The 27,124-nt window shown below is 38.0% G+C and overlaps 1 protein-coding gene across 2 annotated transcripts in view; it reads right to left on the bottom strand.

Annotated features, from left to right (window-relative positions):
• The window catches only part of DDX10 (DEAD-box helicase 10), a 323,540-nt gene extending 298,850 nt beyond the window's left edge, over positions 1–24,690 (bottom strand). For both annotated transcript variants that reach the window (XM_043998759.1, XM_043998760.1), the window contains exons 1-6: positions 24,343–24,690; positions 9,273–9,333; positions 8,291–8,421; positions 5,113–5,271; positions 3,167–3,287; positions 2,678–2,867 (exon numbers count right to left, since the gene is read on the bottom strand). In XM_043998759.1, coding sequence (XP_043854694.1) covers positions 2,678–2,867; positions 3,167–3,287; positions 5,113–5,271; positions 8,291–8,421; positions 9,273–9,333; positions 24,343–24,588 — 908 coding nt within the window. In that variant the 5' untranslated portion in view covers positions 24,589–24,690. The remainder of the gene's footprint in view (positions 1–2,677; positions 2,868–3,166; positions 3,288–5,112; positions 5,272–8,290; positions 8,422–9,272; positions 9,334–24,342) is intronic.
• Positions 24,691–27,124: the final 2,434 nt, after the last annotated feature.

Here is a 27,124-nt window from a genome sequence, read left to right as displayed (position 1 = left end):
GTTAGGAGATCATACACTGTTCAGTACAGAGAACAGAACTAAAAGTAAGAGTAAGAAGTTGCAGAGGGGCACATTTAGGTTTGGAATGAAAAATTTCCTAAAATTTAGATATAAAAAAAGCAGAATGGATTGTCTCAAGAGGTATTAGTTCTCCCATCACTAGAGGCTTGCATGCAAAGGCTGAATGATCACTCAATAGGAACACTATAAAGGAGATTTTTGTTCAAAATAGGTTTGAACTAGATAGCCTCTGAATTCTCTTATAAATATAAGACTCTGATACTTTTCCAGGTTTACCATATTGCTCTCTTCCAATATAGTTTAAATTCCAAGCAAATTATTCAATGTCCCTTGCATAACCTCTATTATTCTATTCCACTTCAATGCTCTGCTCACATTGTTCCCCCATACATGGAAAGCACTTTACCCTAAGCTTTGCTTCTTAAAATCCTACCAATCTTTTCAGAATCAACATAAAGACCATGTCTATGAAGCCTTTAATGGTGTCTACCTTCCATTCCAATCAGTAATAATCCTTCTCCAATCAGACAACACATAGCACTGGGCTTACCCCTCTTTTATGCACTTACATTGCAGAGAAGTATTTATATGCCATACTTCCTTCTAAACCAGGAAAACTCCATAAAGGCAGAAACCATGTATCATTTAAACTTCCAATATTCCCAAGAATCTAGCACAGTAAGGTACTTAATGATTTCTTTAAATTAAACCTGAGTGCCCGACTCTTTCATTCACTATCTATGTTACCTTGGACAAGTCAGTAAACCTTTCTGACCCTCAGTTTTCTCATTAGTAAAATGGGAATACTAATGTATATACTACCCACTCCACAAGATTACTATGTGGCTAAAATGAGAATATCCATACAGAATTTTAAGCACTATATAAAAATGTAAGCTAATTACTATCAGCAAATTCATGGTTAAATTTAATAAATGTTGAAAAGCAGCAGGAAAGAAGATCACAGAAATTAACCTGAAAGAACCATATTCTGCTCTAAAATTCAATGTTATAGAATCAAAGTTGATAGAAGAATAAAAAAAATCATCAAATGAACCTTATACTTTAATTTGGAAGCAACCAAAAAAATTTTTGTTTAAAAACCTGTTTTTCTCTTTTGTTGTTGCTTCACTCATTTCAGTTGTGCCCAACTCTTCATGACCCCATTTGGGTTTGGGGGGGGGGTTTTTGGCAAAGATACTGGAGTGATTTGCTATTTCCTTCCCCAACTCATTTTACAGATGAGGGAACTGAGGTAAACAGGGTTAACTGACTTGCCCAGGGTCATAGCTAGTAAGTGTCTGAGGTCAGATTTGAACTCACAAAGAGAAGTCTTCCTTATGCCAGTCCTGGCACTCTATCCACTGCACACCTAACTGCCCTGTTTTTCCCATAAACAGTGCAAATATATATTTTTATCAAGTGGTAAATAGCGCAAAGCACTATGATTTTAGAATAAGAAGCAGTCCTCCAAGTCCAATTTCTAGCTCAAGAAAAAATGAAATGAAAAGGTTCCCCAACCATTATAGAACACATTCAGTCTTATAGATGATGCTATTAGACTGCTCAACTTTTCAGTTTTTCCTGGAATCAAAAATCTGCCTTTAAAAAAATTACTCATTGAGGGGCAGCTAGGTGGCGCAGTAGATAAAGCACCAGCCCTGGAGTCAGGAGTACCTGAGTTCAAATCCGGCCTCAGACACTTAACACTTACTAGCTGTGTGACCCTGGGCAAGTCACTTAACCCCAAATGCCTCACTAAAAAAAAAAAAAAATTACTCCTTGTCTTCTGATGCCCTAATAAGGAGGCAATCAGGTACAGTATAAAGCAAGCTGTATTTGGAATCTGAAGACAGGAATTAAAATGATTCCTGTATGACCTTAGCCAATTCAATTAGCCTATCTGGACCTCACTTTCCTCATCTGCAAAATGACACAGTTGTTTCTCCATGCCTAACATATAGCATGTATTTAATAATTGCTTTTTTTTTCATTCATTCATTGATTCCAGCTCTAACTCAATGACCCAACTATCTTTTTACCACGTATCAACAAAATTTCTACTCCCCTAAAGCATGAGCACAAACACAACCCAAATCCAGATTTCTAATTTTGGGAATGGAGTTTTTCCTCCCTTTGTATACACACTTGTGTGTTCACATGGAGAAAAATATGGAGATTTCTATTCAAAGATGCTTTATGAGAAAAGATACTACTTAATCATTCATGCAGTTTTATGTTCAATGGTTTCTCCTAATTCTGAATGATTTTTATCACTATATTACACCATTCCCTTCTAATAAAAACAAATAAAACAAACTCAGAAAAACTATTTCCAAAAGCAGAGAAGAAAAGATAAGGACAGGCTCTGTGATTGCACTGGCACAGGGTACAACTAGGTGAAGAAACTCCTATCAATGAAGGCTGGCACTTCTCTGTAACTTATAACCAAAGAATTGCTTAGTGCTCTGACAGGTTAACAGGCAGTTATATGTCAGAAGCAGAACCTGAACCCAGGTCTTCCTGACCCCAAGGCCACCTTTGTATCTGGTAAACCACAGCAACACTCTGAGAAAACAACCTTAAGAGAGAATATAAAATCACCTAGCCTAGAGAAAAAGTCAATCACATAATAGGCTTAATAGAAATTACTTACCTATATTTTGCCTTTTCATGGACCCAAACGTATTCAGGGTCCTTCAAGCTCAGACGTGCAAGATCCTTCACAGACTTAGTCTGTGTTGCTGAGAAGAGCAAAGTCTGACGTTTTTTGGGAAGGTTTTCTATAATAGCATTCATTGTGTCAGCAAAGCCCATGTCCAGGATTCGATCAGCTTCATCAAGTACTAAAAAGATAAGATGAAAGATAAAATGAAAGGAATATAAAATTTCTAATTTGATTTTTTTTAAATTTTTTAATTACCTGCTTAATATCTAACATTCTTTTGGTTAAGGTCTATAAATAAGCTTGTTTCATACAACAAAAACCAATTATACTGTTCATGGTGAAAAGTCTTAATGACTGAGTTTTGTGCACATTCACAAAACAAAAATTTAGAAACATTTTAAAGTTTTATTTTAATTCAATAAATATAAACAGTTATAAATCTATAAAGATTTACAGAATCTAGTTCCTTAGACTCACCCAACATTTGGAGATTGGTTGCATGAAAATACATTGTTTCATCCATGTGTTGAAGCAGCCGCCCCGGTGTGCAAATAAGGATATTTATTTGGTTGATCCTCTCAGATTCATGTTTCAGATCCTGAAAATAGTTATTTCTTTAAGATGCACATACAATTCTATCAAAAGTGCCTTGTGCTGCACAGCCACAAAAGCAGTTAACAAATGGCATTTTATCATCACAATCTGGATGCTCTAAAAACAAATACATAATTTCTCCTCTTTTCTTTTTGTAGTATTTCAGAGCTAAATGAACAAAATCAGTTGTTATATGATAACTATACTATAAAGACAAAAAAATTAAGAACTTTGATCAGTGCAGTGATCAACCATGATTCCAGGGAACAGAGAGGTGACAGACCCAAGATGAAGAGACATATTATTAGATATGATCAATGTGGCAATTTGTTCTGCTTAACTATACATATTTATAACAAGGGTTTTGTTTTGGGTTTTAGTTGGGGTTTGTTTTGTTTTGTTTATGCAATGGTAGTAGAAGGGAAATAAACAAATGCTTATTAATTGGAAAAAAACCAACTTATTCTATTTCTGCAGTATTCTCACATGCCTTGTTTGAATAAGCACTAAACCTCTTAATGGATATCTAGAGTAGTGGTGCCAAACTCAAATAGAAATGGATCTCTATGTACAACATATTAACTTAGAAAACCACAACTTAATATTATCTAAGTTTTTCTGTTAAATATTTCCCAATTACATTTTAATCTGGTTCAGACTATACTGCACTGTATTCCTGAGTGAACTCCAGCCTTATTCAGACAGCGTGAATTTGACACTTCTGACCTAGGCAATACATGATCTACCGGTGGTTTTAACTACATCCAAATTTTAAGAAGGTCAAGCAGACGTTCCAAGTCTTGCCCTCCTGTTGGGTCTATTGGAAGAGGCTAAAAACATGAATTACAATTACTCTCTTGATGACCATTCAAGGAGTTCTTAATCATCACTTTACTTTTGTGAACTTTTTGTGAACACTTTTGGAAAAGGAGATTTGGAGTTTCAAATCTTAGGAATTATTCCCTTTCCAAAGCATTAGTCATTTTCAATGGGTGATTTTTGATGAGGAGAAAAGAACAATAGCTTCTAAATGACTCTCTTTACATTTCTCCTGCATATACACAACCTGCAAAAATAAAAAACTAAATCATACACTTATCTATTACACAGCATAAACAAATTCACAAGAAGCACACACAATAAATGTAGCAAAGTGAACAGGCACTAGAAGAGAGAACAAAAATGTCTAAACAATTTCTGCACATTTCTTCTCTTCCTTAAATTTAGGGAATAAACAAATTATCTTTCCTTGGGCTTCTTTTTGTTTGACACTGCCAAAAAAATAAAATTTCCTTTTGCATTTCCCAACAGACTCTTGAAATATTCAAAAATATGATGGCTAGAATAGCAATAACAGCATTATACTAATAATGTAGCTCCTTTCGTGTATGAAGACGACAATACTGACCCACCATTTAATGAAGTATGTGTTTAGAATAATTTTCCAGCAACAGGAATGAATCTGCATTGCTCTATCTACATTCTTAGCAGGTTCCCCACATTCCCAGTGGCACACATTTCTGAGAATGCTGACTATCATCACTAACTATGGAATGAACAAAGCTTACTGGCCCACCTGAGGATCAAATTCATCCTTTGACTTCATGAGCACATGCTAACCAACTAAGCTAACTAGTCAGAAGATCAGTATGTGAAAAATATAGAGAGACCAAGACCTACAACACAAACACATTTACAATAGCTTCATTAATTCTCATTTTACTGATCTTTTTCTGTCCCTGCCCCCTGAAATTCTAATTAGTACATAATCAATATATCCTCGTGGAGAGGAGAAATAAATAAGGTGTAAAAAGTGTAAAAAGACAGACCTTTCCACCAATGATGAGACCAGCTGAAAAGTCATGGTTCTTGCCCACTTTTCGAAGCACCTCAAAGGTCTGATATGCCAACTCTCTGGTAGGTGATATTATCAAAACACCAAGGCCATCTGTTGATGTCCACTGAAGACGATATAATGTCTCCAGAACCTAAAATGGGGAAAAAATGCACATTAACACTCAATGTCCCAAAATATACCACAATATGAATTATACCAGAAGTATAACATGCAACTGGCAACACTACTCAATTAAATGTAATTGGAAAATACTTAACAAAATAAATAAATATACAATAAAACATAGACAACATTATATTTTAAAAGTCAATATTTAGCTCACAGGGAACCCTATGAACAGATTTGTAATCCCTGTTTCAATTACAGTTTGACACCGCTTTCTTAAAACTATATTTCAAAATAAAGTACACATAAATATTAGTTAAAATATAAAAAGTCACATCATGAAAATGGGGAAATTTCCACAAATCCCAATTAGAGAAAGAGGTGATTATAAAAGAGAAAAAAGGCCATTTCAATTATATCAAATGTAAAAGGTCTTGAACAAAAGCAATGCTGCAAGAATATAAAAAGAAACTGTCACATAGGGGGAAAGCCTTCACATCTAATATCTTTGACTAAAGCCTGATATCAGATATGTAGAAAATTTATGCAAATATATTAAGAGTAAGAGCAATCCTCCAATAGATAAATGGTCAGTGAGAGAAAAAGAAATTTACAGAATCAAAGTGCAAACTTTCAACAACCACATAAAAATGCTCCAAATCAACAATAAAAGAAAATGCAAATCAAGAATATTCTAAGGCTTCACCTCACACCCAGAAAAGTGGCAAAGTTGATAAAAACTGAAAAAAGTCATGTTAAATAGGTTATGGGAAAACAGGCAAATGAGAATTGGTTGAGCTATGAAAACCTGTCAAACTGTTCTTTAAAAGAAGGGGGAGTGGGGGCAGCTAGGTGGTGCAGTGGATAAAATACTGGCCTTGGATTCAGGGGGGACCTGAGTTCAAATTCGGCCTCAGACACTTGACACTTACTAGCTGTGTGACCCTGGGCAAGTCACTTAACCCTCATTGCCCCACCCAAAAAAATAAATAAATGAATTTTTTAAAAACAAAAAAGGCAATGGGAATTATGTTAGAAAAGTTTAACTTAACGATTAATGCCTTTTGACTTAGAAATTCTTCTTATTCTTTTACTAGTACTACTACTTACTACTATACGACGATGACTACAACTACAACTATGACCACTACTACTGCTACTACTACTACACATTTAAAATGAAGGAAAAAAGTCTAAACCTTCCTAAGTAATTTTTTGTGTTCAGAAAGCCTGGAAACAAAGTATTCTTCAATAAGGTAATAATTGAACAAACTGTGGTATATAACATGGAATAAAGAGTTATTACAATCAAGAATATGAGTAATTCTATTGAAGATATATAACTTGATGCAGAGCAAAGTAAGCATTACCTAAATAACACATAACTGTTAGCGCACAGTTGCACAGTGGACAGAGAGCTAGACCTGGAGTCAGGACGATATGAGCTCAAATCCTGACTCAGAAACTTACTAGATATGAGTCCCTGAGAAAGTCACTTAATCTCTATCTGCCTCAGTGTCCTCATCTGTAAAATGGGGATAACAACAGCACCTTATCAATTACAAATAAACAGAAGCTCCCAGAGTTGTTTTGAGGTCAAAATTAAGATATTTGTAAACTGTTTAAATTCCAACATAAATGCTAGCTATTATTATTATTATACATGATGACTACAATACCTCTCTACCCCACCCCACCCCCCCAAAAAAACACTAAAAAGCATCTGAATTCATTATTTTCAATGAACAACCTGGAATCCAGAGAACAGATGATCAATACACATTTCACTTTCTTCATTTAGAGAAGAGTGTAGACCCCAGGAGACAAATTTTGCTAAGGTTATATGACAAGAATTTAATTTGGACTCTCTTCTCCTTTCTCTCTATTCTCTTTCTCAGAAATTTCATCACCTCCCATGGGTTCAATTATAATCTTTATTCACATGATTCCTAGATCCAGCTCCTGATCTTCAGTTCTGCATCACCAACTATCTATTGGTCAAGTTAAGTTTCAAAAAATAAGCTCAAAAAGTTGATGCTTTGCTCACTAATGAGCAAAAGATGAAAAGCATTCTAAAAAACACACACATTTCACTTCACAACTTCTAAAGAGATCTCAGCTCAAATATTGCCTCAGTCTAATGTAAAGGGAAATTCTAAAGTGGACCTCAAAATAAGATCTCAAAAATTCTCAATGAGAATTTGGGCTTGAAGAATCAATCTCCAGAGCAATTTTAAAGAATCATGTCGATTTTAACTTCTACAAAAATGAAATCTGAATCTGAATTTTTTTTCCCCTTGAAAAATCAAATCGATCAAAGGACCATCCACTTAGAAATAAAAGGAACTGATAAAGGAAATTGGATTCAATGGTTTCTTTTACAAATGAGGAAAATGAGGCAGGAAGAGAGTAAATGAATTCTCCAGGGCCAAAGAGTTAGCCAGTATCTGAGGTATAGGATTTGAATTCAGATCTTCCTGACTACAAGCCCCAAACTCTAGGTTGATATTCACTGCAATACAAATATTAGAAACATGCATTCTAAGATTTTTTCCTTAAAAATCTGCAGAGCTCTCCATCTGGCCACAAACTAAGGCAATATAAACAAATGTATTGAAAGCAAGCAAAAAAGTTTAAAGGTGCCATACAACCAACTGGGAGAGGAGGAGCCTCCCTCAAGAAGCCCACCTTTTATTTATTATATCCTTGGCATCACCTTAGAGGCTATCAAAAAAAATAGAAAATATTTCAAGATCTTCAACAAACATTCTTGAATCAACCAAAAATAATGTCCTCCCTCTAAACTATAATCGAAGGACCAATGACATATGCCTCCCAAACTCTCCCAAACTTCCAAATAACCCAAAATGGAGGACAAGGGAAGGGAGGAAAAGGGAGTTATTATATTCCTCAAACATACCAACCCCTAAAGAACTAAAAATAAATAAAAGTTCATCCAATTATGATTAATTTTTTTTAATTCATCACCTGATTCTACCTCACCTATTAAACAACACACAATAATCATAACAGAAAATACTTACAGGGACAAGAAAAGCCAAAGTTTTGCCTGATCCTGTCTTTGCTGCTCCCAGCACATCTTTACCCTGCAAAGCAAGGCCAATGGTCTGCCTCTGTATCTCAGTCACCATCCGATATTGTGCTTCCTGCAAGCCTGAAATGTTACAGAAAAAAAATGTCGACATGTTTTAAATGAAACTGTTGCAACTTAGAAGAACACCAAGGGTTTTTCTGGAATAAAATGCTAGTCTATTTTGATTATTCAGAGGTTCTACAAACTTCTTTTTACTTTTTTATTGCCTTCCAATCCCTGTGCAAATGGGATTCTTCACCTTTTTTCTGTCATAGATCCCCTTGGAAATCTGGCAAAGCCCTTCTCAGAATATCTTTAAATGTACATAATAAAATACTTAATATTACAAAGGAAGCCAAGGATGTAGAAATTATCAAAAAAAAAAATTTTAACAAAACCAGTTCACTGCCCCCATATTTTTAAAAAAACACCTGCTCTAGGGGGAGTAAAGAAAAGAAAGAATTAAAATTAAGGTCAGTTAATTTTAATTTCTCATTAGCAATTGCTTGGGTTAAAGAGAGTATGGTAAAAGTTAGAAATTATTTCCAGCAATGAGATTTTAGGATTATGTTAATCCCACTGTTCCTTCTGGCCCATGAAGAAATAATACAACAATAACAATAGATAAACATAGATTGATAACATTTATAAACACCTTAAGATTTGCAAAGTATATTACATGTTAACTCATTTGATGCTCACACCAACCCTGTAAGGTAGGCGTTACTATAATCCTCATTTTATATATGAAAAAACTAAGGCACATAGAGGTAAAGTGACTTGTCCAGGGTCACATACCTAATAAGTATCTGAGGCAGGATTTGAACTCACGTCTTTCTGGCTCCAGGTCTAGCACTCTACCCACTGAATAGCCTAGTTAAATATAATTAAATAATTCTTTCAATCTTCCCAACCTCCATCAACACACCTACCTTTCAATGTTTTTCTGGACAAAGGGAAATCAGAAAATCGCATAATTTCCTTTACATTTATCTGGAAAAATAAAAAGAAATCAACATGAAAAAAATACCATTACACAGTCTTCTGTACCCCCATCCCCTGTCATCACCACCAAGGACTTCAAAATTGATGCAGGTGAACCTTCTAGCATCCTGACCTCATAGGTCCCCAACTTCAACAAGGACCCACTCTGACCCACTTCTCCCATACCCCAGGCATGGTCACACAGAATTGTATACTTGCTAAGATTTTAAACTCTTAAGTCCTCCTTTCTGACCACAATCTCTAAATGCCTTTTCCATTCCTTCAACACTATAAAATCTACAGTTGAAGATGTATCTTCTTTATTCTCAGCTTCTCTCTCATTCGTGTATTCTTCTTCTCTCCCCCTTCTTTTGCCTCCATCCCCAGCCTATGACCACAACAAGCTACATAATAGTTTCAAAATCCTTTAATTCCACATCCTTGATTCTCTGCCTTGTCCCCAGGCCACAAAAGAACTGCTAGAGAAAGGCACAAACTCCAGCTGATTTCATTCACACTAAATGTAGGCTGCATAACCTTAGCAAGGGCCCTTGCTGCTGTTCTCAATCCCAACACACTGCTGGCATTCAATAAAGAATCAGTCAGGAACCATCAAAGAAATTTCCCAAATAATTTACCTTGCCATGAAGTCCTGGAGGCAAAGTGCATGGAAAGGGACTACAGACAAAAGGCAGTGTAGCATAAGGGAAAGAGCAAGGAGTCTGAGAACTTGGGTTCAAATCCTGGCTCTGCCTCTTCCTGTGTGACTTAAGGCAATCTTTTGGGCCTCAGTTTCTTTATCTGTAAAATGACAGAGTTGGACTAAATGGTGCCTATGGCATCTTGTACCTCTAAATCTTATGATCTTACAAGTCGCCAAGTATTCACTTTTAAGCTCAAAGTCCTCTACTTTTCCTAACTTCATTGCCACTGACACTAACATGGTTTTACAAAGTCAGAGATACAATAGGGAGCTTCTGATGTGGTCAAAAGGACCTTAGTATATGCTTGTCCCACCACCATTCCTGTGGTCCCTTCTACACACTACTAAATATACAAGAGCCTGAAGTAGATTTGACAGGAATGGTGAACTCATTACATTTATAAAAAACACTTCTAGGCTTAGTATTTACTAAGAGTGCAGTACTCCAAATCACCATAGTAAATTATACTAGCAGCCCAGAAGAGCTACAGACAGAAAAAAAGAGGGAAAGACCTGTCTTGAATTCATTGCTTATAAGGGCTTGAAGGGAACACTGAGATCTTCTCCAGCATCTCTCAAGTGTGTCCCCTTCAAATGGCTCCAGACTAATTGTCTTTTGTCACCTCTCACCTGGACTGAGGCAATATAATCCTAACTGATCCACCTACCTCAAGCCTGTCCCCTCTAGAAAATAATGGGGAGAAAAAGTTGATCACTAGACCAGAATAAGCACATAAGACCCAAAAGCAATCAAATATAGTGGAATAATGTCTGTTAAATCCAAGGACACTAACTACTAGAGTAAGGACTAACATGACTGAACAAAAACTGAGGGGAAAACTGAAAACCAATTGGGAAGAAATTGGGTTTAGAAAAAGTATCTCACACCATATATCAAAATAAGCTCCAAGTGGAGGTGATGATCTAAACATATCAGGTCATATTATAGACAAATTAGAGAAGGGAAGGAAATTCCTTTCATAATTATGGATAGAGAAGGAATTCTTGACTAAACAGGAGAGAGAGATAACCATAAAAGCTAAAACAAGAAGTTTTGATTACATAAAAAGAAAAGTTGTTGCACAGATTCAATCCATTTAGAATTAAAAGGGAAAGAGTTCATTGAGAAAAATTTTATAGTACACATCTGATATAGGTCTGATATTCAAATATATAAACATAAGTCATTTCCCAATAGACAGATAATCAAAAGATATGTACAGGAAGTTTTCAAAAGAAGTACAAGCCACCGACAATCATGTGAAAAAATGCTTCAAATCACTAAAAATAAGAGAAATGCAAATTAAAACAACTCTGAGGCTCCACCTCATACCCATCAGAATGGTAAAGAGAAAAAAAAGGAAATGGCAATTACTTGAGAGGTTTTAGGAGGGCAAGTACACTAATGTACACTAAGTTACACTCTTTCTCTTTGATGAAATTGTGAATTGGTCCAACAATGTCCAAAACATCATTATGTAAATCTTTTGACCCAGCAATACAACTACTATGAATATACCTCAAAAAGATTGTGAGAAAATAATTATTAATAATGAATTTCTTGGGGACCCAGAGATCAGTTTCAGTCCCTTCTCCCTGCCCCCTCCAGAAAGTCCAATTTTGGAGGAAGTTCTAATCTTGTTTGGGACAAGGCCAAGGGAACAAAAGGAATGGAGGCCTAGGTAAGGGACTTCTCCTTTGCCCTCAGGGAGGACTTCCCCTTTGCCCTTAGGGAGAGTCTCTTAGTCATAGAGTTCATTTTAATTTGGACCACCCTCAAGTCATGTCAACCAATGGAATTGAATGATCCTAACCAATTAGCTTTGATCAATGTATAATGACCTGCCTCTATCAAATGAGGATAAAAATCTTCTTGGCTCTCCTTAGGCTTCCTGGACCCACCTCCTTGGCTTGGAATGCTATCTCTTGGTGCTTGCTCTCCCTCTTAGGGATATGTAGGCCTGAAGGCCTGAGACTAGTGGGGAAGTTAGGGAGACACATGGTCAATTCTTTACTGGTATATGTGATATTAATTAATAATAAATGCTTACTGCCAAAACGGGTGCAATAGCCATTAATATATAAATAGCAAATAATTTATAAAACATAGTTTTGGCAATAATTTTAAAAACACAAGATCAAAAAGTAAAGTGATCCATACGCATCAAAATATTTAAAGTAGCATTTTTCCATCATAGCAAAGAACTGGAAAACAAAGTGGGTGCCCATCAATTGAGGAATAGCCAAACAAATTATAGCATCTGAATAAAATGGGACATGATTTTCCTGTAAGAAACAAAAAGAGGATAGAATCAGAGAAACCTGAGAAGACTTTTCTGAAAGATGCAGAATGAAATAAGCAGAACCAAAATAATAACTTATTCAATAAATATAACAGGGAAAAGAAAAACAAAATTGTGAAGGACTTAAGTACATTAATTGATGTACTGACCAATCACAACTTCAGAAAACTGATAATGAAGCATGCTTCCCACCTCTTGACAGAAAGGTAATGGACTAGAATTGCAGAGACATGTCCATACATGAGCAACATGAATTTATATTTTGTTTGACTATATGTATTTGTATAAAGGGAAGAGTTTTATTTAGTGGGGACAAAATCGTGGAGGGAAGTGAATAGAACAGGAAAAGGACTTAAGAAAGGAAAAGAAAAAGAATCAGTGAAACATTAAAAACATTAAAAAATACACAGAAATGAACAGAAGGAAGTGCAAAACACTTGACAGACAAGACACTGTTGGTACTATCATGTTAAATTTATTACATAGATTTTTTTGAAAATAAGCTATTTGTAATAAAATTAATTCAGATTTCGGGGGGGTGTATATGGAATTGTACATATTTAAGTTCTTAACATTAAAAAGGCGGGGGGGGGGGATGTAAAATAATCCTGGAAAGGTAGGCTGGGGTCAAACTTTAAATAAGAAGTTTGTATTTTAATCTATGAGGCAACTGGGAGTCACTGAAAAGTCTAGAAAAAAGTGAGACAGTCAGACTTTTGCTCTAGGAGGATTAGTTTGGCAGCTGTATGGAAATTAGCCAGCCTTCTTTGCTACATATCCTACTAAGAGCAGAAACCAAGTGCTGACTGCCTAAGTGAGATCTCTATTTAAATGCCCAAAAGTGTCTTTAAAGCAGAAGATCTCATTCTGCACTTCTACACCAAATTCTCCTTTTAAAAAAACAAAAACAAACAGTTCCAAGAACATCTGAAATGTAAACAATACTGACTAATCAAAATATTGGAAGATGCTCATCCTAAAACTTATAAGAACTATGCTTGACATAAAAAGTCCTGGGTCTCCCCAATATTAACAATTAATTACTTAATAATCATTTCTTTCATATGCCAAGCCAAAATTTTCTTTAAGTGAAAACCCAAACTCCCACCTACTTCGGGAGTAGCATACATTCATATATACACAAATACACACCAGTTCCTATTCTGTTTTATCTTGTGTAAAATGATGATGTTAGAATAGATAGCTCTCCCAGCCCTTTCCGGCTCTAAAAAATTCTATGACTCTAAAAAATCTTTATTCTATGTCCCTTTAGCAGTTACATGGTCAATTTTTTAAAATATTTTATCGTTTTTATATTGCTTTGTGTTCCTACATCCATTCCCATGTGTCTGTCTCCCTAAAACTTAAGGGCAGTCTTTTTTTCCTCTAAATTTTTGTGCTCAAAAAAATTCTTCTCCACTAATTTCTATCTGACCTTCTTCCCACATGTTTTGCATAGATGTGTAAGGTGTTCCAGTGAGTATAATTTACCTTCAAAATGATGGCACAGAAAAAAATCATAATCACACTAGTGATTTATAAATCTTTAATTTATGACGTCAATTTACAGAAATGAGAGTGACATTCATTGCTCAAGGAATTTTCATTTTGCAGACTACAATGAGAAATATTCAATTTATACTCTCTCAAAATTAAACTGACATTTGTTGATTAATAAATATTTTGTTACTACAAACTGGTTTACAGCTGTAAACAAATTTTTCTGGTGGTTTACTAAATCCCGGGGTTCTGTAATTCTAGAACTGTTTGATTTTGCATCTACCAATTATAGGAGCATTAGCTTGGAAATGTAAAAGCAAGACATCTTTCCTATTATTTGGAATGACAATAAGTAATATTTCGTTTGCCCTTAAACTTTAGATCCATCAAATATTCATTACTAATGCTTTTCAGTAACATAAATTCAATTTCCTGCATCTATTACAAGTTCTGAGAAGCAGAGCTATTTTAATGCAGATGCTGAAGGCAAGGGATGCTGCTTAGATCTGGAATGTGCTGTCAAACTACCCAATTCACAAAGGAGGAAAAAGTTGCATTTGTTGGATTTATTAAATTACACTCCAGGCTTTTCAGGGATGATAGGTATTACATTTTTACAATTTTCATGTTGCATTTCTCAAGATTCTCAATGTAACCCAGAGTGGATTACTCTCTGCTTTTACATATTACAAGGACAACACACTACATATTCTGCTAATCCCTGCAATTCATTCTAGGGAACAAATGTTGGGGGAGAAGAAAAATGGGCACAAGAGCAGTAAAGAATTTCTCAATGTATATTCAAAAATTATTGTAACTAACTGCAAGGGACCCCAATTATAGGATAACCTCTCAGAATATTAAAATGGCATGTGGTTATTAGATTACTGCATTTGGCCATTATCGGCAAATACCAGTTTTCCTATAAAATGTGCTTTTTCCTCGCTAAAGGCGCCAGACTGGAGACTACCTCTCAAATACCAAGAAAAACAGTACAAGTAGGCAAACACACACTGCATCTCTTCCCCAAGTATGTCAGCCTCCTGCAGAGAGAAAATATAGTTCTTCCGAGGAACCAGACACACTAAAATTGTTCAACTACTGTATTGTCAACCATGACCTTTGAGTGTAATACAGGACTTTTTTTTTTTTTTTAAGGAGCCAAACATCAAGGAGAGGAAAACTAAGTTTTCAATACCAGTTTTCAAACTGAATTCCAATGGACTTTTGGAAACCATAAAAAATAGATGCTTTAGTTCGCTACAGGGAGGCTATCGCTCTTCTCTTCCCCATCCTCCTCCCTAAAACTCTCTATTATGAGAAAAGCCATCATTGCTAAAGGATAGAACCAAGTTTAGTACAAGCTGTGAGAACAGTGAACCGACAAAGACTACAGATATGTATTTCAAGCTTGCCTATTCCTCCAAGAACACTAAGCTTTAAGTCTCATCCTACCCACTGCTAATGCCCTCTCACTATTCTCTGCTGCCCCTACACATACTGTTCTTCTTCTTCTTCACTTACTATTCCTTCACTTTAACTGCTCCCATTTCTCCATTTTAACTGCTTATATCCTCATGTCTAAAATATAAAAAGGTTTTTTAAAAGGCTCCAAATATAGTAAAACATGAAAAATCATGTGCATTTCCACTTCTAAACTTCCTATACATGGTTTCAAAAAATACCTCATCCATTCTGGGCTCTCCATCCCCATATCTACATTTGAAAGTAAAAGTATCTCACTCTAATGATCAGCAGTCAACAATCAATCAATTTAAATTAAGCACCCACTATGTGCCAGATACTGTGCTAAGAACTGGGGATACAAAGAGAAAAATGAAGGAGCCCATATTCTATTGGGGGAAACAACATGCATATACAAGTAAATAGAAAATATACACAAGGTAGTAGGGAAGAGGAAGGTATCTAGCAGCTGGGCAGATGAGGAAAGGCCTGATATAGGAAGTGGCTCTTGACCTGAGCTTTAAAGGAAGCTTGAGATTATAAATGGGAGAAGGAAGAAAGAAGCACATGCGGGCATAGGAGGCAGCCTGTGCTAAGACTGAAAGGCTCTCTCCTTCAAGCCTACCTCTTAAAACCACTGGTTTCCTTCAAGGCTCAGTTCAAGTGTGACTTTCCACATGAAAAATTTTCTGAAAACTCCAGTCCTTTTCCCTTTCCTGCCTTTCCCCTCACCAAATTACCTTTGTTTATTTTGTTTGTTATTTGTGTATATATTTTCTCTAGTTTGTTTATACTTAAATACATGTTGCCTCCTCCAACAGAAAGTAAGTGTTCCTTTAGGGCAAGGGCTATTTCATATTTGTCTTTGTACTCCTAGCACCTCACATAGTGCACGGAACAGGAGACTTCTAATAAATACCTGCTAACTGGCTAAAAGGAGACAAGAGATAAAATGTCATGCATGAAATAACAAGTAGGAAAGTTCAAATGGAACATAGAGGGTATAGAATAATGTGCATGAAATAAACCTAGGAGGGTGGGCTGGAAATATGAAGTTTTTTTGTTTTTTGTTTTTTGTTTTTTAGTGAGGCAATTGGGGTTAAGTGACTTGCCCAGGGTCACACAGCTAGTAAGTGTTAAGTGTCTGAGGCCGGATTTGAACTCAGGTACTCCTGATTCCAGGGCCGGTACTCTATCCACTGCGCCATCTAGCTGCCCCAATATGAAGTATTTTAAATGCCAGAATAGTCTGCAGGTTATCCAAGAGATAGAAGGGAACCACTGAAGCTCCCTGAGCAGAAGTGATGTGGTCAGAAGTGTATTTTAGGAATATCACTTTGGTAGCGGTGTGCAGGATGGATTGGAAAGGAGAAGGGACTTGAGGCAGGCAAACCAAAGAGCTTATTTTAATGGTATAGCCAAGGAGTGACATGGGCCAGAACAAGGGAACAAGGGAAGGAAGGGGATAAGTGCAAAATAGGCTGTGGCGGTAACATTGATGGCTATGTTAGGTGAGGGAGAGTGAGGAGTTGAGGTTGATTCGAAACTTGTGAACCTAGATAACCAGAACCTAGATAACCTACAAAAGAAAGTTTAAAAGAAGGATTTGGAAGAAAGACTTGGAGTCAAGAAAATCTGAGTCCAAAACCAACCTCAGACACTTTCTAGCTGTGTAACCCTGGGCAAGTCACTAAACTTTCTAGCATTCATTTCTTTAGCTGTAAAATGAGAGGATTGGACTTGATAGCCTCTAAGGTCCCTTCCAACTCTAAATCTAGGTTATTATGTAACTCAAAGATCCTTTCATCAGCAAGGGTACTCATTTGAATGAAATAACATTTGTTTAAAAAAAAAAAAGCACAATGCAGAACTACATAAATGTTTATTCGCTTCCCTTCCCTCACCCTTCCTCCTCTCCATCAACACAGATCACAACCCTTCCTACACCTTAGTATATCTCACTGTGGCATGGAATTGACCCTGTATTCTCAAAGGCTACACACCAGCAGAATGCAAGCTCATGCCTCCCAAACTCAAAAATTTTTTTTAAATTTTAAATAGAAGCTGGTGACAGTACAAGTAGAGAAATTTACATTAAAACCAGATGAGTAATTATCCAGGAATTCTTTTCTCCAAACAGTTTTTTAATTCTTTTTGTTCCCCTTAAGAACTTACACAATTTGTTTCTTCTACAATGAAACCAAAATGACCATTGCCCTTACAATCTTAAAATTACCCTATGCAAACTCTATCTTTCCTTTTTCTAAAAAATCTATTTTAGAAATATCATTTGCTTCCAAGAATGGATTACGCAGAGTGAGCTCTCAAACTCCGGACAAGATCGCTCTAAAAAACATCCAAATAACGCCATAGGACAATTCCTGGAGCAGCAAAACCAACAGAAGAATGTGCTGAAATCATCTTCCAACCAAGGATGCCTTGGAAGGTCGGAAGGAGGGAACTGCTGTGCTGAGACAGGAGTGGAGCCCAACCCCACAGACATCTGACACAGATCCAGTTCCAGGAAGGCCTCACCAGAGAAAGAGATCCCCCAAAGCCTCTGAATCAGTTGTAGTGCAAGTGTTGTCTGGAACTAAGCTCACAGTCTGGTGAGAGGGCTGAGCCCTTGGCAGGGGGCAGATTACAGGGGTCTGTACTGATGCTGAGGCAGAACTTGGGTTTTTCACCCCTGCTGGGAACCAGGAGGTAGGTTTGAGTAGCAGTGACCCAGGTAGGGGAGGGGCACGGGGTCATCAAAGCTGATAAGCACAACACACAAAGCTGGTTGATTAGCAAGTTGGTCTGGGGTCATCTACAGACCAGGGAACAGGCCAGGTGAGTGAAGAACCTGCTCCTCCTTAAATCATATACCTGGGACCTTCTGAAGCTTGGAATAGTGCAGCCTGGAAACAGTGTCCCACTTTCAGGAGCTAAAAGTCAAGTAAAAGAAAGGCAAGATGAGCAGACAGAGAAAGGTGAGAACCATAGAAAGTTTCTTCAGTGACAAGAAAGATCGAGGTGCACCCTCAGATGAAGATGTCAATGTCAAGGCCCCTATATGTAAAGCTTCCAAGAAAAATATGAATTGGCCTCAGGCCATAGAGGTGCTCAAAAAGGACTTTGAAGATAAAGTTAGAGAGAGGAAAAAATGGAAAGAGAAATGAGGATGATGCAGGAAAGACATGAGAAAAAAAGTCAACAGCTTGAAATGCCAAATTGGTCAAATGGAAAAGGAGGTACAAAAGCTCTCTGACAAAAATAATTGCCTAAGAATTAGGATTGAACAAATGGAAGCTAGTGACTTTATGAGAAACCAAGACACAATAAAGCAAATCCAAATGAATAAAAAAAAATAGAGGGCAATGTGAAATTATCTTCTGGGAAAAACTGCTGACCTGGAAAATAGGTCCAGGAGAGATAATTTGAAAATTATTAGTCTATCTGAAAACCATGACCAAGGAAAGAGCTTACACATCATCTTCCAAGAAATTGTCAGGGGAAATTGCCCTGATATTCTAGAAGCAGAAGGTAAAATTGAAATTGAAAGAATCCACTGATCACCTCCTGAAAGAGATCCCAAAAGGAAAACTCCTAGGAATATTATAGCCAAATTCCAGAGCTCTCAGGTCAAGGAGAAAATATTGCGTGCTGCCAAAAAGAAAGAATTCAAGTGCTGTGGAGCCCCAGTCAGGATAGCACAAGATCTAGCAGCTTCTACATTAAAGGACCGGAGGGCATGGAATATGATATTCCAGAGGGCAAAGGAAATGGGATTACAACCAAGAATAACCTACCCAGCAAAACTGATCATAATCTTCCAGAGGAAAAAAAGGGACTTTAATGAAAAAGAGGATTTTCAGGTATTCATGATGAAAAGGCCTGAACTCAATGGCAAATTTGACTTTCAAATACAAGACCTTAGAGAACCATAAAAAATTGGAGTTGGGGGGGGAACACCTGGGGTCTTGCAGTAACTGTCTTGTGTTTGAGGCCAGGTTTTGCTGGGATCCCCCTGGGTCCAGGGTGGATGCTTTGTCCACCGTGTCACGTAGCTGCCCCATGATGACATCTTTAGGGTTAAATTGAGGGATGAGGGGAATGTCTGGGGGAGGGGGAAGGGCAGAGGTAGCATGGAGTGAAATCCCAAACAGGAAAGGGCTTATGGAGTGGGAGAAAAGATGGGCCAGTAAATTAATTTTACACTCATCAAAATAGGCTCAAAGACCTTAATTTCATCACAGTTGGCTCAAGGAAGGATTAACACACACACACCCAATTGGGTGGAGTAATCTATTTAATCTGGACAGGAAATGAGCCTAACACTCATCAGAATTGGCTAAAAGACCTCAATCTCATCAGAATTGGCTCAAGGAGGGAATAATATATACACTAAATTGGGTGGAGCCATCTATCTAACCCTGCAGGAAAATGGGAGAGGAAGGGGATAAAGAGAGAGGGGCAAAAGAAGGGAGGGAAGATTGGGGGAGGGGACAGACAGAAGCAAATCCCTTTTGAAGAGGGATAGGGTGAAAGAAGATAGATAATAGAGTAAATATCATGGGGAAGGAAATAGGATGGAGGGAAACAGTTAACAATAGTAATCATGAAAAAGAAAAGGGGGGGTGGAAATCGTACAAAAAAAATATTTATAGCAACTCTTTGTGGTGGTTAAGAATTGGGAATCAAGGGAATGTCCCTCAAATGAGGAATGACTGAAGAAGCTGTGGTAAATGATTGTAGTGGAATGGTATTGTGCTATAGGAAATGACAAACAGGATGATCCCAGAAAAACCTGGAAAGACTTATATGAACTGATGTATAGTGAAATGAGCAGAACTGGGAGGGCATTGTGCATAGTGACAGCAGTATTGTTCTATGAGCAATAGTGAATGACTTAACTACTCTCAGTAATACAATGACCCATTAGTGCCAAGGGAATAATGATGAAGCATACTATCCACCCCCACAGAAAGAACTGATAGAAAGAGCACTTGTGGATTGTTAAAAAAAAAAAAAAAGAATGGATTAGGCAAAACAGTATTTTCCTATGTGAATTCATCCCAAACCGAAACAATTATAGTAAATGGAAAGGTCCAAAGCACTTGAAAATTTTCAAAGCACTTACTACATTATCTTATTTAACCCTCGCAACAACTCTATGAGATATAAAACCATATAAATGGAAAACTTATATTCATATAAAGGACATTGAGATATACAAATATACATGAGGAAGGAGGAGGGAAGAAGAACCAACAGATATACAGAAAAACCAGAAAGCAAAACCAAAGGCATTTTAGAAGGCAGTTTCAATCATGTCACCCCACTGCTGAAAAGACAATAAAGTTCAAACCTACTGACATTTAAGGTTCTAATCTACCTTTTCCTCATTTATCTTGTACTACACTTTATACTACTCCTGACTATATATTCTCTACTACTCTCCATTTCCCCTGAACAAGTCCCTAGCTTTCTCACATCTACACCTTTACTCACCTATACCTTGGAAGTTGTCACAAAGCTCTCCACCTGTTAAAATCTTATTCAGTCTTCAAAGCCTGGCTCAAATGTCTCCTCCTCCGGGGAGACTTCTCTGATCCCCTTCTATTGAGAACTGATATAAATGTGTGTATCTTTATCCACATATTTATCAGTCATTTGTATACTCTGTCTCCCATGAGCTACAACTTCCTATTGGACTTTTCAAACTGAATGTCCCAGAGACAACCCTAAGTCAACATGTCAAAAACAAAACTCATTATCTTTTCCCCAAAATCCTCCCCTTTCCCAAGCTTCCCTATTTCTATCAAAAACACCAACATAGGGGCAGCTAGGTGGCGCAGTGGATAAAGCACCAGCCCTGGATTCAGGAGAACCTGAGTTCAAATCCAGCCTTAGACACTTGACACTTACTAGCTATGTGACCCTTGGTAAGTCTAACCCTCATTGCCCACCAAAAAAAAAAAGCACCAACATACTTCCAGTTTCTCAATTTTGTAGCCTCAGCTTTATCCTCAATTCCTCACTCTCCCTTATCCTACATGTCTAATCAGTTGTCAAGCTTATGTTTATCTCCACAACAAATCTGAACCCCTCTCTCTACTCACACAGCCTCATCTTAATTCAGACCCTTATCACTTCTCACCTAGACTACTGCAATGACCTCCAAATCAGTCTCCCTGCCTCAAGTGTGTGTGTGTGTGTGTGTGTGTGTGTGTGTGTGTGTGTGTCTCTCTCTCTCTCTCTCTCTCTCTCTCTCTCTCTCTCTCCCCCCCCCCCCAACAATCCATCCTCTACATAGCTGCCAAAGTGATTTTCTTTAAGCAGATATGTGTCACTCCCCTATTCGATAAATTCCAATGGCTTGCTAGTGCCTCTAAGATAAACTATAAAACCCTCTGTCTCTTCAGTCCCTTACAACCTGGCCACATCCTCATTGTGCATTATTTCCACTTTTATACTCTAAGATCCAACCAAATTGGTCTTCTCTCTGTTCTTCATTAATAAGTGACCCTGTCACTGCACTATTCTGTTCCCTAGAACTGAAATGTAATTCCTGCTTACCTCCAACTGCATAGAACTCTTTACCTCAAGACTATATTCAACGGGCAGCTAGGTGGCGCAGTGGATAGAGCCCTGGCCCTAGATTCAGGAGGACCTGAGTTCAAACCCTACCTCAGACACTTGACACTTACTAGCTGTATGACCCTGGGCAAGTCACTTAACCCCAATTGCCTCACCAAAAACAAAAAACAAAACAAACAAAAAAAAAGACTACACTCAAGCACCACCTTCTATAAGATCCCCGCCAAGTACTAGCACCCTTCCCCTAACTACCTCGTATTTAATTCTATTTTATTCATTTTGTATGTAATTATATGTATATGTATAATTATATGTAGGTATGTATGTATGTACATATGGAGAAAGACTCCCCTGATCCAATGTAAGCTCCTTGAAAAAAGGTATTGTTTTATATTTTGGATTTGTATTTCCAGTGCCTAGCACTGTACTTGGTATTAAAAAGATGCTTCATAAATACTCATTGACTGACTGAATGACTAATTGCCTATATTCTTTTAGGGCACAAACCCCACCCCCATCTCCCATCCTCCTGTGCTGTCTTTCTGACTGTCTTATACATACTATTCATTAGTAATTAAACAACAGCCATTCCTTTAATATATTCATGAATCAATAGCCATCAATCTAATGAACATCTATAAAAATATATAGTACTTCATTATTGCAACAATAAGCACTCATTAATCACCTATCATAGAATCAGTACCATATTCAATGTGTTTTATTCAAAGATAGTCAGAGACACTATAACAGTGTTACCTGTAGAATACAAAATCCATTCCTATGGCATCCTAGAACAGATCTCTCCAGGAACTCATGAGATAGTCTATCTAATTACTGAGCAATTAAAACACCAATTCTAAAATAAACTAAAAGCTCATTGATGATCATTTGGTCAAGGTAGGCAAAATTTAACTTTTCAATTAGTGACAAAGGTTAGAGATAGAAGTAAACAAGGCACTCAAAAGGATACTGGCAGACAGAATGTGGCAGATAGAACACAAATCCTGAGAACAATACCCCTCCCATACAGCCCGACAGTACTTGTACTACTAACTGAAAGCAGCTATTACTTCACAATTTTAATACAACAGTTTTGGGGCTTCTGTTAAATAAAGTCCCTTAAAGAGAACATGTCAAGATGAAAAGAAATTTCTCCCTAATGCCAGTACCATTTCTATAAATTATTTTAAATTTAACTAGAGCATCCCAGTCAATACTCCACTGTATTTCTTTTTTTAATTCCAGGTGCTTCAATGCCCTCACATTACTCAGAATTTATAACTCTCATACTACATATCCTTTCCAACACCTTTACTTTTCCTAGTATATTGGCTCCATAATACTGTTCTCCTTCCAGCCTCCTCCTCTCTACTGTATCACACCATTTTGCTACCTCTACCTACATTCTCTCCATGCCAGTCGTCTCTCACTTTAGCCTTATCTCCTCAAGAAAATGTACATCCCCCCAACTTTGTTACCCCCAGCGCTATACCTCAATCTCTAGGTGACCATGGCATATCCCCTTCCCAATGCCACAAACTTGTTTCTTGACCTCCCTAGCTTATATCCATCCAGCCCTCTTTCACACATCTCAATTCCATCCTCTTCTTTACTCCTTATGGAGAGCAGGGGCTATATGTCTTAACTACTTTATTCTCCCCCAAATGCCTAAAACCAAAATTTGTCCATACAAAAGGCACTTCCTAAGTTTTGAATGATGAATAAATACCTCTGCATCTAAAAGCATAGCTCTTCAATATTCCAACAACAAATAATCTCTCATAGACAAACAGTTCACTTGGCGCTGAACTCATTTACGTTTGATGCACAAATGCCTATTATCAAAAGCAGTGTGCCCTGAGAGTGAAAGTGTGCCCAATGTTACTCTTAGATTACCAAGTTTACTAGGATAGCATTTCCAGAATGGCTAGCCCGGGGAATTCAGACACAAAATGTAGCTATTTTCTGGGAAGCTCAAGAAACACCTCTACACAAAGAAACATCTATAACTCCTTGTCTCCAGGGGTCTTCTCGTCCAAACCCCTACCTCAAGCTAGCCTCCAGCCCTGACTCCCTAGAGTCCTGCTACAATGAATAGCCCCGTTTCTGCGGGGTACCCTCGTCCCACTTCCCACCTGTCCCCTCCCCGCGGGTCTCTTCAAGCCACCCTCGTCCCCTCCCCTCATGTCTCATCAGGACACCATCGCCCCCTCCCCTTATGTCCTCTCACGTTAATCTCGCTCCCTCCCCTCGTGTCTCCTCAGGGCACCCTCCCCCCCCCCCGCCCCTCATTTCTTATCAGGTTAACCTCGCCCCCTCCCCTCAAAACATCCTGGGACCCACTCCCCGCGGTTCTCATCAGGACACACACACCCCCTATCCCCTTCCCTCCAGTCCCCTCCCCACGGGTCTCCTCATCCCGTCGCCCCCTCCCCGCGGGTCCCCGGCCCTGTCCCTCACCTTCTCGTACTCCGTGGTCAGGCGGCCGATGGTCTCCCGCTCCACCTGCCACTCGGGCTTCTTGAGCTGCTTCCTCAGCTCCTTCATCTTTTTCTGTTTGCGGATGTGTTTCTTCTTCCATCGCTCGAAATTCAACACCGGGTCGGTGCGGGCTCTGGCCTCCTTTTCTCTCCGGGACTTAGATTTCTTGTCGCCCCGGCTCTCGGTCCCAGGGTCGCCCCGGCTGCTGGAAGCCGGCTTGCCCATAGTGGTAGCCTCAGATCAAACCTCCCTCTCTCCAAACCCGAGACAGCTCAGGTTAACAAGAGAAGCATGGGGTTAGAGGGACACGTGCGCATGCGCACCACAAGCAGCCGCTCCTTTAGCGTTTTGAAACCGGGGCACGTACAGATGACGACACGGGAAAGAAGGGAAGTAATTGGTGCTTTCGGTTCTACTGCTGCAGGAAGAGGAGAGTAGAAGATACGGAAGGGGTGGGGCTTATAACCTGCGTAAGGGCCTTTTAAATGTGCGCGTGCGCAATGGGCTGCTTTGAGTACGGAACAGTGTCTTAAACTATTGCTTCTTGAACTTTTTCCACTCGTGACCCCTTTTCACCCGAGAAATTTTTACTTGACCCCAGGTATATAGATATATAAAATAGGCATTCAAATCTAACAATTACTGCCAAATTTTTCACCTACATTTTAAGAAGCTTTGTCTTAGACCATAACACATACATAAGCATGACTTCACTCTGTTTATTGTAGCGATTCTGGAACTTTTTGGTTTAGGAATCCATTCACACTTAAACATTATTGAAAATAATAAAGAGCTTTTCTTTATGTTGGCTATTATCTATTGCTATTTACCACGTTCAAAATTAAAACTGATACTTTTTAATATTTACATTTTATACGCAAATTTATTGATTAAAATAACAAGGGGGGGCAGCTAGGGTGGCACAGTGGATAAAGCACTGGCCCTGGATTCAGGAGGACCTGAGTTCAAATCCGGCCTCAGACACTTGATGCTTACTAGCTGTGTGACCCTGGGCAAGTCACTTAACCCCCATTGCCCTGCAAAAAACAAAAACAAACCAAAAAAAGCTAATAAAATAACAAGCAGGTCCATTACATGTCAACATAGTTTTTATGAAAAATGTATTTTCCAAAACAAAAATCAGAGAGAAAAGGGGGAATACAAATTTTTAAAATTTCTTTCATGTCTAGCTTCATAGAAGACAGCTATATTTACCTCAGTTTTCTCATCTATAAAAGTGAAGGTATTATTGTCCTTCATGCATGAAGTGGACCAGAATGACATTGAGATGTTGGGGTCAATGAACAGTATGTCCACCTGCAGCTGATTATACCAATAATGATGTAGGAGGTGAAAAAAGGGTTAATAGAAAAACCTAAGATCCAAGCTCTAATTCAGATATTAGCACTGAAAGGGAGTTAGATCCCAGTTAATGGATAACTTACAAGTCAAAATGCTAGGTTCTCATGCCCACAGTGATCAGCATCCATAACGGACCAAAACGGGTCAGGTCAAAATAACAATAAAGGAAAAGACAAGGCTATAGAAATTCTAAAGAAAAATGATTATATTTTGAAACTAGCCATGGGAATCAGAAAGAGATATGTGCAGAAAAAGCCAAATTTGTCCCCAGATTCACCTTATGACATGTAAACCCCAAAAACAGACCTCCATTGAAAAAGGTACCTGCCTCAGGGGTTGGCTTAGGACCCCAGGAACTCCAAATTAGGATAAGTCCTCCCTTGTAACACCCGTAGGGGGAGAGTATTATAATGAGTAGGATAGGGCCTCCCTTGTACCTCCCCAAGGTGGAGATTATTATAATGAGACTGAAAATCAATTTATCTATACTATAAATATAACTGTCTTTTCTTTCACTATTCAAGAGCTACCTTTCCACTTTTCTGGTTCTCTCCCTGTGATCACTCACAGCATTGCAATAAAACTTGGTAAACTGAGTCACTGAGTCTTGTAATTCTTTTGGGACGACTCACGATCAATTTGACCCTAAATTTCCGGCCCCCATCAATAGGATCTCAGATGGCTATATCACAAGTTGGCCACAATAGTTCATATGACCACTTGGGAGGGAGATGTGTCTAAATTTGTACGCATAATGTTTCTTTGGAGCTACCACAATTCTGCTTTGCTCATAGAGCATGCCTTCTTTAATGTGGGCATGCCAAGCTGGATAATCCTGTGGCAGTGTCTCCCATGTCTTATAATCAATATCAAATTTCTTCAGAGAGACCTTGAGAGTGTCCTTGTATAGCTTCTTCTGTTTACCATGTGAGAACCTGCCTTGTGTGAGTTCTCTATAAAATAGTCTTTTAGGCAAATATACGTTTGCCGTTCAAACAACATGGTTTGGCATTTGAACAAAATGGCCAGCCCATTGGAATTGCAATATTTGAAGTAGAGTTTCAATGCTTGGCAGTTCAGCTCAAGAAAGGACCTCAGTGTTTTGTACCTTATCTTGCCAGATGGTCTTTAGAATCTTCCTAAGATAATTCAAATGGAAGCCATTCAATTTCCCAGCACGTAACTGTTAGACTGTCCATATTTCACAGTCATACAACAATGAGGTCAACACAATGGCTCTGTAAGCCTTCAGTTTGGTAAGCACTCTAATATGAGAGGAAAATAATGGCATTCAAAACCTTTTCTTCTGTTGGAAGTTCAGCTAGAGAAGGATTGACTCCAATCTGAGGTAAACAATCAATGGCTTCAGCATTGTTTGATGACAGTATGTTGAGAACAC

The sequence above is a fragment of the Dromiciops gliroides genome, chromosome 3, assembly GCF_019393635.1.
Source record: "Dromiciops gliroides isolate mDroGli1 chromosome 3, mDroGli1.pri, whole genome shotgun sequence".
Lineage (NCBI taxonomy): Eukaryota > Metazoa > Chordata > Mammalia > Microbiotheria > Microbiotheriidae > Dromiciops > Dromiciops gliroides.
The sequence above is the reverse complement of the archived record's forward strand: the minus strand, read 5'-3'. Positions and strand labels throughout refer to the sequence as shown.